The sequence below is a fragment of the Phoxinus phoxinus genome (assembly GCF_949152265.1).
Source record: "Phoxinus phoxinus genome assembly, chromosome: 14".
NCBI classification, from domain to species: Eukaryota; Metazoa; Chordata; class Actinopteri; order Cypriniformes; family Leuciscidae; genus Phoxinus; species Phoxinus phoxinus.
Genome location: NC_136889.1, coordinates 33,490,171 through 33,502,993, shown reverse-complemented (window position 1 = coordinate 33,502,993; position 12,823 = coordinate 33,490,171). Strand labels below are relative to the sequence as shown.

Sequence of the window (12,823 nt, the reverse complement as noted above, 5' to 3'; positions counted from 1 at the left end):
GTTACGATTATAACGTAAGACTATAGAAAACATGACAGATGTTAGCTTCAGTAAAGTTAGCTTTAGCTTCAGTAAAGTTAGCTTTAGCTTCAGTAAAGTTAGCTTCAGTAACGTTAGCTTCAGTAAAGTTAGCTTCAGTAAAGTTAGCTTCAGTAAAGTTAGCTTCAGTAAAGTTAGCTTTAGCTTCAGTAAAGTTAGCTTCAGTAAAGTTAGCTTCAGTAAAGTTAGCTTCAGTAAAGTAAAGTTAGCTTCAGTAAAGTTAGCTTCAGTAAAGTTAGCTTCAGTAAAGTTAGCTTCAGTCATTGAGTGAAAAGGTATGACGCCACATGTGAACCTTCTGGGTTTGTAGTCTTTGTAATGACGTATTTTCACAGTCTTATACCTCAACAGTTTTACATCAAACTGTGTCTTTATTTTTACTTTAAAATTTATATTTTAAATTGACAAACATCATATGTGTAATTCAGGGCACAATTCAAATGAGATCAAAATATTTGTTGTCTCTCGCCATTGACTACCATACAATATTTTTCCGAAATAAGGTCCCATGGTCCACCGGAAGGAGAGGGACTTAGGCTCTCTTTAGTAGAATAATCTGACGTACTGGCAAAGTTTCTTATAGTCAGTAGAATGTCTGTTGGGGAGCATCAAAATAAAGTGTTAGCAGTTATTAATCAGACAGACTAATAATACTCTAATGACTGCTAGTTGACGTAGTTGCAAAGTTACTCATAGTTGGTAGAATGACTAAAGGGGACCATCGAAATAAAGTGTTACCAATGTTCCTAACAACGTCTCATTTAAGATGTCAAGCAAATTGCCTTGAAAGTAGTTGAGAGTAGTTGAGAGTAGGCTTAGCTGTCAAGGGACGAACCAGAGCTGTCAAGTCAGACAATAGGCTTTTGGTGTGCACTATCTGCGTTAACTATTGTATCCGTGTTCTGTGTGATACATTATCACAGAAGTCCACTGAGGCGAGTTGCAGCTGAACCCATGTGCAGTTTATTTACAATAATCCAAAGTGAGCAATACAAAGACTGGTCAAAAACATAAACATGAAAACAACTCACCAATAGAGATTACACAGACAATACTAGACAAGAGACAATGGGATAATGAGAGCTCTTTTTACACAAGACTAATGACCAAACAAGAAACACCAATGAAACAATGAACCATTCAAAATGTGACGCATAAGAAAAGGGAAGCACACGACATGATCACATGAGGGCAAGGAAATCACATGACGCAGGATTCATGACTGTGAGAAACTATTGTAAAGGTCTGCTCTGCTCATCCAGCACGAGCGGCAGAGAATCACAGTTCCCTGATCAGAAGTGAGTTAGAAGTTTTTGAAGCATCGAAAATACTTTTTGGTCCAAAAATAACACAAAATAAGACTTTATTCAGCATTGTATTCTCTCCCGGGTCTGTTGTGAATCTGCGTTCAGGACTCCGCAGTGACGCTGCTGACGTAAGACGCTGATGACGTGTTATCTGGTGCGCCCGAGCTTCATTTACAGTCTGAGGGAGACGCACGCTATATTCAAGCTATTCTACATTGTTTGCATGGATATCATTTTTTTAATGGTGCGTAAATGTGCATGTCGCGGATGAGACACTTTTACAGCGTGCGTCTCCCTCAGTCTATGAATGAAGCTCGGGCGCACCAGATAACACGTCATCAGCGTCTTACGCCATCAGCGTCACTGTGAAGGATTGACAACAGACCCAAAATGCACCTACAGACTTTTTCCAGTCATGAATCTTGTCATTTTTTGTCGGATCTCATGAACCCGATCTCGTGTCTCGTCTCGTAAGTGTCTCGTCAAAGCCATACTAAAGTACCAAGAACATTCATTCCATAGCACATGGTGCATACAAATATACAAATTCAATATGCAATTCAATTCAATTCAATTCACTTTATATGTATAGAGCTTTTCATAATAAGAAAATAAAGTTTCAAAACAGCTTTACAGAAAATGCATGTTTCAAATTAGAATCAAAAAGATAATTAAATTCAAAAACAATATTCGTATTAATATGTTTAGATACTATCAAGATTCAAGACAATGTTTTAATTAAAATAATTTCGATGCATTTTTTCCTTATCAGGTTTGTTCTGTGTAGTCGATAAATATAATGAATGACTTTGAATGACTATGATGAATGATCCCTTGTTTCGGAAAATCATCTTTATCATATTGATAACTTCTACCCTTCCCCTCTGTCACAATATCCGGCACCGGCACAAACATCAGCATCAATAAAAACATCATTTACGCACTGCAGCACATCGATTTTTCTTTTTCTTTTCAAAAGGCCACAAAAGTAAAGGAGAGGAACTAATTGCCAGTGACTATCTTGTGTTTAGCTTTTGTCCCTTACAAAGCACACACACATTGAGTGTCTGTAGTCTCAGCACTTCAGCTCTCGCAGTGTTTTATAATCACCTTTCAGGAAGAGGTCAGTATTATTGGTCTCGTGTTGGATGTCGTATGATACACAGCAGTGGTATTTTTAGAGTGTATTCATACAGAGCTTCAGGCTTAAACCTGTGTAGATATATATATGAAAAAAAAACAGAGATTGTTGCATATTTAAACACACTGTAATGAACATGAGTTAGTGCTGCTCATGTTGCCTGATGAAGATCTGCTGGTTACCAGCATACGTTGTGTTGCTGGTCTCCATCACAGTCCCCTTCAGACTGTTTAACTCTTTCCCCGCCAGCTTTTTGAACACTTTCACAAAAGTTTTTATGACCCCCCCATAATATTTTGTTGTATAAATATCTGAATATGCAATATATCAATATAAAAAACAGTTTTGAGCAAAAACCCGTTTTATTCTAGCTTCATGCACTCTTTTTTTTATCAACACTTGAATGTGGGAAAGTTTAATAAAAAAGCAACATTTTGAGCAAAAAGCTGAGAAGATTGGGTTTTGTCAAAGACTACTGTACATCCGGCTGGGATTCAGAACAATGATCGAACACAGATGGAGTCGATCGAGTCCATCAACACCTCAAAGCTTTACAGTCCTAAAGCTCGTCTTGGGTCGACATTTTATCCAGTAACATTAGGCAGTTTTGATTCATATGCTGTTTAATGTTGATGATCACGTTATAATTTACACATGCATATGATTATGGTACTGCTTGATTCTGCTTCTTCTTCTCCTGTGTTTTGATCAGGAGATTATGTACTCTTTCAGAAGATGTGTAAAGAGTTAACTAGCAAGACTCCTTCGGTCAACCAGATTCTCCAGAAAAACCATGCAGGGTCCTGATATACTTTAAGTGGAATCGAAGAACAAACTGGCGTGATGTAATTCTGAACAAAATCCGGACAAAACAAAGTTTGTTTGTAGTTTGAAACAGTTTGCCAAAATTAACTTTGCATAAAGGTTTGTTCCAGCTGGTAAACTCATTTGAAGTCCCATTAGTCCGTGGCGTTTACGTAATAGACCATTGGCCAGTGTGGTGATGATGTAATAGGTGGGTGTGGCTCTGAGGCTCCGCCTTCTTTGAGCTGTAAATCTGCATTTCTTCTGTTCAGACGCGAGTACAAACACGAGCACACTGGAGAGCCGCTTTATAGTAGAAACTGAAGCTGTACTTCTGACTGAGAGACACTGACACTGTTCTTCATGTTTAATACTGTAAAGCTGCTGCTATAAATCAGTCTATTGTATAAAGTGCTGTATGAATAAACGTGACGTGACTGTAGATCTGAATCTCAGAGCTGGAGCAAACATCTCCTCATCACTGTGATCAGATGCTTTCTGAACTGCTGTGCTTATTGATATTGTGTGTTTATTCTGTTATTGAGAGGAAAGAGCAGCTCATATTTACATATTCATCTCAACATCGCTCTCAGCAGCGTGAATGCTTCGAAACAGCTTTCAAACGTAAAGAATGAAAAAACTTTTCTGTGAGTATATCAGAGGACAGACACACAATGACCTCCAGTGGTTTAATCACTGTCAATGTGACCAACCTTTGAGAAGAGAGAGAGAGAGAGAGAGAGAGAGAGAGAGAGAGAAGCAAAGTTAAGGTTAAAACTTGTGAAGTGCTTGATGCCGTACCAAAGCTATTATCTTCTGCTTCTTCCTCCATATGTCACCACTCTCTCAGCCTCCAGTTATCACTGCAGATCTCGGTGAATAGAGCGGCATCAAGGGTTTTCCTATTGTTCCCATGTTCTCAGTCTTGACATTTTTCGTAGGCATTCGTATGCTGGACCAGCCCTTTATGACGGACATCATTGAAGCGTCTTCCATCAGCCACATGCCACAGGTCATTGACATCTACAGTGCCAGCTGGGGTCCCACCGACGACGGCAAAACGGTGGACGGTCCTCGCGAGCTCACCCTGCAGGCCATGGCAGACGGAGTCAATAAGGTACCGGAGCAAACGCAGTTTTCAGTAACGCTTTATTTTAGTGTCCTTGTTACACATGTTACATGTACATTATGCATAATTACATGCAACTGACCCTCAACCTAATCCTACCCTAACCCTATAGTAAGTACATGTTGTTAATTAATATTACTCAGTAGTTAAATAATTAAATTGTAAAAATGACACCTTAAAATAAAGTGTAATCGAGTTGTCTTGCAGCATGGCAAACGAGATTCCCTCATGAATCGCCGTCTGCGGTGGAGAGAAAAGAGTGGAGGAAAACTAGACAGGTGCAGGATTGTAACATCTGGTCCAATCAGATAACAACCTGGAGTTCAGAGTCGCTCTGCCACTTTAGATCAACCACAACACCGATTATTGCACAGTTGTGAAAATATCAGTGCGTTTACAGATTCTGCTTCGGTACAAAACCAGATTAACTAATAGAACTAGAATTTGCATTTCCAGAAGGAAATATTCCTATATATCCCCAAAATCCTTGAAATCAATTAAATTTAAATTAAATATGGAAATGCTATCAAAATAATAAAAAAAATGGCAGCTGTGATTACCACAAAAATATGGTAGCAATATTTTAAGTTTTACAGATTTTGCTTAAATTTACAGTAAAGTAAAGTTAATCACAAGTGGCTTTTCACCAAGTTGAGGGAAACACTGATATATAGAAGATGCACACAAAACACACATTACTCATTAAAGGGGTCATGACATGAGAAACCAAATTTGCCTTGATCTTTTGGTATATAAGAGGTCTTTGTACCATTAAAACGTCCTTAAAGTTTCATAGCTCCTCCCCATTATAAACGAATCATTTATTTAATCAAGCTCTAAATACAGCTCGCTCTGGATCCATGGTAAGAAGTGACGTACCAACGTTTGCATAATGACCGCCTCCAGAACAAGACAACTACGCTTTAAGCGCAAGACAACTACGCTCATTTCGTATCATTGTCGCGCCCGCGCGCTGCGCGCCTCTCAAGTGTTCAGTCGCCGGACAGCGAGTGGGTCTGTGTACAGGGAAATGACGATGCTGCAGATGTGCTGTTCCTGGCTGTAGACAAACAACATCTTTGAATACGCTGCGAAAGATCCAGTCGTCAGGGGAAAATGGATGCACTTTATTTTTTGCGGACGTCTCAGTCACGGCAGTGTTAGTTTAAGCGTTTGTTCTATACATTTGAAGGATGACTGTTTTGAGAACAAATCCCAAAATGATGCTGGCTTTGCCAGAAAACTGTTGCTCAAAGATAAGTCCGTGCCGACTATTCTGGGCTCAACAACGACGACGCAAACTGTAAGTAATGTATTTAAAACTGTAAACTACTTTTTAAATACGCTGAATCCGCAAATGTTCTGGCTGGGGGCGTTAATAATTGATGCATAGGCACTGACGTTAGCCAATCATAACAGTGAGCGTTAACACTGAACTCTTAAGGCCCTTTCACACCGGACGCGTACACGAAAAAGCGAATAGTTCGCGTGTGAAATAGGGACAATTTGAGGAGCTCGTTCAGACAGTGGCACCGCATCTGACGAGACAAACCACTAACTTCAGGGAACCAATCGGTCCGGAGCAGCGTCTGGCAGTCTGCTGAGGTGAGGGCTACGTTTACATGCAATCAAATAAACAATCCACTGTGTGTGATTGGCTGAAGCCTTTTCTGTCGCCGCAAAAGTAAAAAAAAAAACGACATCGAAGCGAAAAAAAAAAAAGTAGTTTTTTCGCCACAGCACATTCGCGTTCGGTGTGTAAGCACTCATTACACAACAGCTGATCAAAAAATAAAACCATCGCGCGAATTATTCGTGCGTCAAAATCGCGTCCAGTGTGAAAGGGCCTTTAAAGGGAAAACACCCCCAAAACAGACTGTTTGAATCAGAGGATGAGAAACAGGGTGGGAAAAGGTCATAAATCACTACATTTTAAAAGTTGTTTGTAAAAAAAACTATAGTATTACTATAATTGCACCTAAGGGAACATAATAATAAAATAAAAAAAAACATGTCATGACCCCTTTAAGGTGAGACACTACAGGTGAATAGGGTACAATTTTAAAATAATAGATATCACCATGAAACTTCCTCAGTTGATTACTTACACAAGTTCATAAAAAAAATGCATTACAAGTTTTTTTAAATTTGTATGTTTAATTATGCAAATTAGGCATTATTTCATTTAAAATGCACAATTTTGCATATATTTTCGGTAGATAGATGATCTGAACATATGATAAAGCCAGGTGCAAAATTATTTTTTCATTTTGATTACACACAAGATGAAAGAAGATGTTCAGAGGGATTTCAGGAGATATGCTTTCATGACCTAGGAAATCTAAATATACTGTCCATAGCCTAAAAAAATCGATTTTCGTCATATTTTTTTAATTAAAATGTGACATAAATCAGGTCAGGAATGATTTATTAACAAATCCCTCTGAGCATATCTTCAGAATACTGCTAAGTGTATAACTGGAGAGTTTGGTGTACATCGGCTGAGATGTTTCTACTGGAGAATGACAAAAAACTCATTTTGAGAAAAAGGCATTTAAAGATTTGTAATGTAAAAAATCATACTTTTTTAGTGGAAACAACTATTTACAAACACAATATCTCATCACATCATTAGCAACAACAATACAAACCACCTAAATCACATCAAAACTTAAAAACACAGCATTTATGGCCTTTAACTGAGCAGAAAAACAGTCAAAAACACACATCTAAATGTCAGAGCGCATCACGTGATGCATCTGAACCAATCACGTTGTCAGAAATTGACATCAGCCAATGAGATTTCGCTTTTAGGGTTAAATGCCCATTGTACTTTCACGATTGGTTGCTGATTAAAAGGAGATGACCATATTTGGATCCGACAGCATTGTACAGGAGAGAGAGAGAGCGCTGTCCAGCGGTGTGTGAGATTAAAGGAAGAACACAGAGATCGCGGAGCAGCGGGTTGATTCAGAACGCCAACTTTTGTTGAATTTCAGAGAAATCTACAGACGCAAATAGACAAAGTGCAGTAAAATAAAGACCTTCATGTGTATTTTTGACTTTTTTTCACCACAAGTCTGAAAGAAGACATGTTATTGAAGACAAAGAGCCCAAAATCTCAAAATTGACCAGTGAAAAAAAACGATGTTTTTGCCTGCCGTGTCTCGCCTTAAGAGAATAGAAAACACACACACATTACTCATTAAGAGAATAGAAAACACACACACATTACTCATTAAGAGAATAGAAAACACACACACATTACTCATTAAGAGAATAGAGATGACCCTTCTAGACCATGCGCCGGGAGCGCCGACCATTTTCCCTGTCGTTAAACTAGCAAAAGTGGATTCGGACCGAGCTAAGTGCGCTTGTGCCGTGCGCTTTAGACCCTGAGCTTAGATAACATAGGGCCCACAGTATGTCAGCTGTCAACCTTGCAGAGTCCCGTTGCTTCACACTATACATGTCATTTAGTTGCGTGTCCGTGTCCGTGACTGGCTAATGGGTATAAACGTTGCTCTGCTGAGCAGGATTCATGAGGGTGACCCATCTGTCAAGACGAGCCACCGCACAGAGTAATCTCCCTGTGTTTTCAACAGCCCTTTGCAATTGAAATCAGATCGGACAAGAATAGCAGTGATGGGTGAAGACTCGGCCTGTCCCTCAGGCGTTCTCAGTGCGGTCAGAGAGGACCGAGGTTGAGCCCGGGTGTAATATTGAACGCGGTTTAATCATTTTAAGGGTCAGATGGCAAACACTTCATCTGTGTAGGATGGCACAGAGAGTGCTAATGAAATGCCAGAGACAGTTTGATGCTGGTGTCGTAGCTTACAGAAATGCTCTGCGTTAATATCAGTAACAGCATGTTTAGCATATTGTCGATTACCACTAAATCATTTTGGATTGTCGGTCAAAAATTGTGGTTACGATACAGCAAGTATATGTCAATATACAAGGAATATTTGAATATGTTTTCAAGAAAATCATCTCTCAGTCTTTCTACCTCAAACCTCTGTTTAATTAAATGTTTTACTTGCCATTTCTGCGGAATTAATTGTGAAATTTACTAGGAAATTTAGAGCGAAAACTGTTTCTACAATAATATTTTTGCAGTGTTATATGCAGTCTTTCATCCTCTGTGTCATGACCTTGTAACACGACACGGTTATGCTCAAAATACAGAGCAAACAGAGAATCTATGTCTGCATGATGATGGACAGCCTTCTTGTTCTTCTTTTAAACCCTCTGGAATGAAAGTCCAAATCATTTTCATAACCAGTATTGCACATAAATTTAAAGGAATAGTTCCCCCAAAAATGAATTACCGGTACTTCTTTCCATTGAAGGAGGGACCCAGAGTCACAACTAGAGACCAGACCATCATAGGGACTTAGAACAATATAACAACATGTGCATATTGAAGTCAATGACATTACACTGAATATCTGCACAGCTTCTGTTCTGCTCTTTGACCAAATGTTCGTTCATTCGTCCGGAAGGAATGGCCGAGCATGTTACAAAAGCAGCAGTGCCTAAAGCGCAATCGCTTGTTTTAGCTTCATGTAAATGTTCCAGAGTTCAGCTGATGGGTCTCCATTCATAAAGAGTGTGAGAGGAAGAGAAATAAGAAAGAAAGAGAGAGATGGAGAGGTTCTGAGCACCAGAGTGTAGATCCCTTTGTGCCGACGTCACAGTTACGTCACGGCGTTCGCTGGAGGCAAAACAGTGAAAACTGCACAGATTCAGCTACATCATAAGGAGCTTAAATTATTATTATTAAATGTCATCTTGTTGTGTTGTTGGGTTCTAGAGTCGACGGAGCACAGGCTCCAATTTTAAATTTGATCGCATAATGTTTTCTAAATTATTGTGATTATTTGTGAATCATCTATGATTGTTGTTTTGATTGATTGTGACTCGACTTTTTGAAGAACCTGGTAAGAAAGGGTCATCAAATACATAGTTAAAAACTGAATATGCTGTATCTGGAGTCTTTAATTCTAGAAAATATTTTTTTTCTTTACATTGCCGTCTTCTTGGTGCTGGCTCGGCAGAACCTCGGGTCGTACCACACAAGTCTTGTACGTGACCATTCAGCACATAGTTATTGGCATCTAAATTTTTATATACACAGTTTGTCTTTACGCTCAGTTTCTCTATCGTGTAGAAGTCAAGCACTCGACTGGAGGCGGCGTTAACGTTACTCCTGTCAGATCGTCCATCACTGAGGGAGTGTGTACGGGTCGGCCAATCTGGTTCCGTCCGTTAATATTAACTTTTGCAAATAACAGTCGCGGTCCTGACAGTGAGTGAGCTTGCACATCAAGATAAAATCTGATTTTCTCCCGTCATTGTTAAAAAAACAAGCTAACAAAACGGGCAAACAAGGCACTGCAAATATAAAATGAATATCGATAGACACACTGTGCTCGAATAGGTGCCTTTAAATGTTGGCAGAATGTACAACCTATACATACAGTTGAATGTATTAAAAAAAATGATTGGTCGCAGATTGGTCACACAGTCCGTGAGGGACAGATCGTTAACGGCGGGTCCTTGGGGAGTTACATGAGTGAGCGAGAGACAAATGAATGTTTAACTGAAAATGTTTTTAAAGAGAGTCGATTCCAAAACTTTGGAATATTCCAAACTTGAGCGCGTCAAAACAACAACCCAAATCTCAGTGTATACTTGCCGCACAGACATGAGAAATATATCTATAAAAAGCTTGAAATGTCAAGCGATTATTAACTAATTCAAGGGGGAAACAAATATTCTCCGATTATGAAACGTGCATATATGCGTGTCTACTATGACGAGTCAGCGTCGTCGACTTGATCTCTGCAGCTGAAAACACAGAAAACATTATCAATGAATTATTCAAATGTTCAGATAGTCTCATTGCTGTTGACACATTCATAATCATTACTTTGCAGGTGCGCTGTGGCAAGCTTTATGCGTGCGCTTGGGTGCTGATGTGTTATATATAAGGTTTATTATTAAGATTTACAGTATATGGCTTATTGGTTACATGGTTGCTTCAGAAAATGCATTTTTTAATCTCATGTTTGCTTCTGTTAACACTATCGGTGAAGTTTAGGGTAGGGTTTAATGTAGGTGCTACTTTATGTACAATTGCAAACCGGACATTTCATTTCCAAACTGCAGCGATATGTACAATAACCAACGTTGAAAAAAATGGTCAGATTCATGTTAATCTGTGTTGGGTAAGACTGAACTCACCCACAAAACATGTCGCTTTCAAAGGGTCACGAAGCTTGCTAGAAGCAACACAATATCATTTTGCTGAAATGTCATGACGGGCAGGTTTTTGAAGAAATCACATGTGTTATTAGTTTACATATTATATATGCACTTCCTCAGCTCTAATAACGGCTTCTGAACACCTCACAATTACACACCACATTTTTAATACATTGCAAGGGTAAAAACAAATTAGACTTCATCAATGTATTAAGCAATGTATTAAACGTGGTGTGTAATTGTGTCTTTATTGTATTACACCGTTGAGACTTTACTTCTCATATTAGCAGATACTGCAAACCACATCAATTCATGTTTAGTAGTCACATTTAACGTTGGGCTTATCAGAAGCTAAATAAGTCATTTTCAAAAGTCTCAATTATCATAAAATAAAGTCATAATTCAGAGATATTCTGTAGTGATTGCAGAATGTAAAGACACCATCTTATTTTCTTATTTGTTTACTCCACAGAAGCTGGTGCCCAGAGGTCTCGCAGGACCGTAATCGGTGATCAATCTGTTAGCATGATCAAATCCCCCTACTGTTCAAATAACAATAATCAAGCAACCTTTTAAGATCACAATTCCTCCTGTCAGATGCCTGCCACTATAAAACCCAAAGCCTAAAGAAAAGAAGGCTCTTGCGTTCAGCTAAAAGCATCAAAATTATATGTTCAGACAAGAAGCGTGAACACAATGCCTCCGCTTGAATCATCAACACTCAGAGGAGAGCTTGTAGTCTTTAAAAGGTCTTGAAACGCCTCTCTGATGTCTCTGTTGAATTACTTTTGGTTATGTGAGTGTAATTTGTATGATAAATGGAGTAAATCTCAAAGGCCCTTACAGAAGAATATCAAAGAGAGTCGACTGCTCCTTATTGAGCGGCAGCGGGCGTGAGTACGGGTCTTAATCGTGCCGCTTTGCGTGTCCAACAGGGCCGAGGTGGGAAAGGCAGCATCTATGTGTGGGCCTCCGGAGACGGTGGTAGCTATGACGACTGTAACTGCGATGGATACGCCTCCAGCATGTGGACCATCTCCATTAACTCGGCCATCAACGATGGACGCACTGCACTCTATGATGAAAGCTGCTCCTCCACCCTCGCCTCCACCTTCAGCAATGGCCGTAAACGAAACCCTGAAGCTGGCGTGGTAAGTGATTGTGTGTGTGTGTGTGTGTGTGTTTGTGAGTGTGTGTGTGTGTGTGTGTGTGTGTGTGTTGTCCTGGTAAACCCTACATTATGTCCCCACAGAGATGGCAATATCCAAAATCCTTATGGGGACATTTTTTGCTCCCCATGAGGAAAACAGCTTGTAAAAACGAGTTCACCGGTACATGAAACCAGATATAGTAATTTATGCGTATTTAGAGTGCTGTCCAGGGGAGGGCTCCAATCTTGGATTTTGGCCCGAACCTAGCCTGGGTTTCCCCACACTGCCTTTGCGCAGCGCGATTTTATTCACGCTGAAAGGCAGTCTGGATACCATGGACCAGATTTTCGCCTCATCTAGGGAACCAATCACAGAACGGGGAGGGAGCAGCGAGACGATGACGACATCTATGCGACACAACTAAGCAGTTTGTTTATATCCATATATACCTTCGACCCTCATGTTTATCTTGCACAAACGGCAATAGTCGCTGAACGTCATTGTTTACACAAAAATATCTTACCCATCGTCTTCTTCCTTGTCTAATTTCTGTCGCTCTACATACGTCATCTGGTATAATGGAAACGATTGGCTATGAGCTACGTACAGGCGCATTTGATAGACATTCTTAGCACCCAATAAACGGCGCCGGGCATTCGTAAACCACGCCTCAAATACGAGAAAATGAACATGTGGTTCCCAGACCCAAGTCTCAACGAGAATTGGGTCTGGCGTTAGCCAGGCTAGCCCGAACCCAGAGTACGCCCCACTTTTGACTGGGATAGAAAAGAGTGAGGTGATGGAGAGATGCTGAGAAACTGTCACGGGACAGAGGTGAGGGAAGGCTATGTTTATACCGGCTTCCGCTTGTGCTGATTGGTTGATTACCTGAACGTGCTCCTCCCAAACTTTGTTACATAAAACTTTGCAATGTAAAAGTGCGAATGTAAGTTTTCTGTGATGGGCAGGTTTAGGGGTAGGG

The 12,823-nt window shown here is 39.8% G+C and overlaps 1 protein-coding gene across 1 annotated transcript in view; it reads left to right on the top strand.

Moving 5' to 3' along the window:
- pcsk2 (proprotein convertase subtilisin/kexin type 2) overlaps window positions 1-12,823 on the top strand; it is a 79,251-nt gene that overhangs the window by 41,665 nt on the left and 24,763 nt on the right. The window contains exons 8-9 of the mRNA XM_079634742.1: window positions 4,233-4,408; window positions 11,626-11,841. Of these exons, the coding sequence (XP_079490868.1) occupies window positions 4,233-4,408; window positions 11,626-11,841 (392 nt within the window). The remainder of the gene's footprint in view (window positions 1-4,232; window positions 4,409-11,625; window positions 11,842-12,823) is intronic.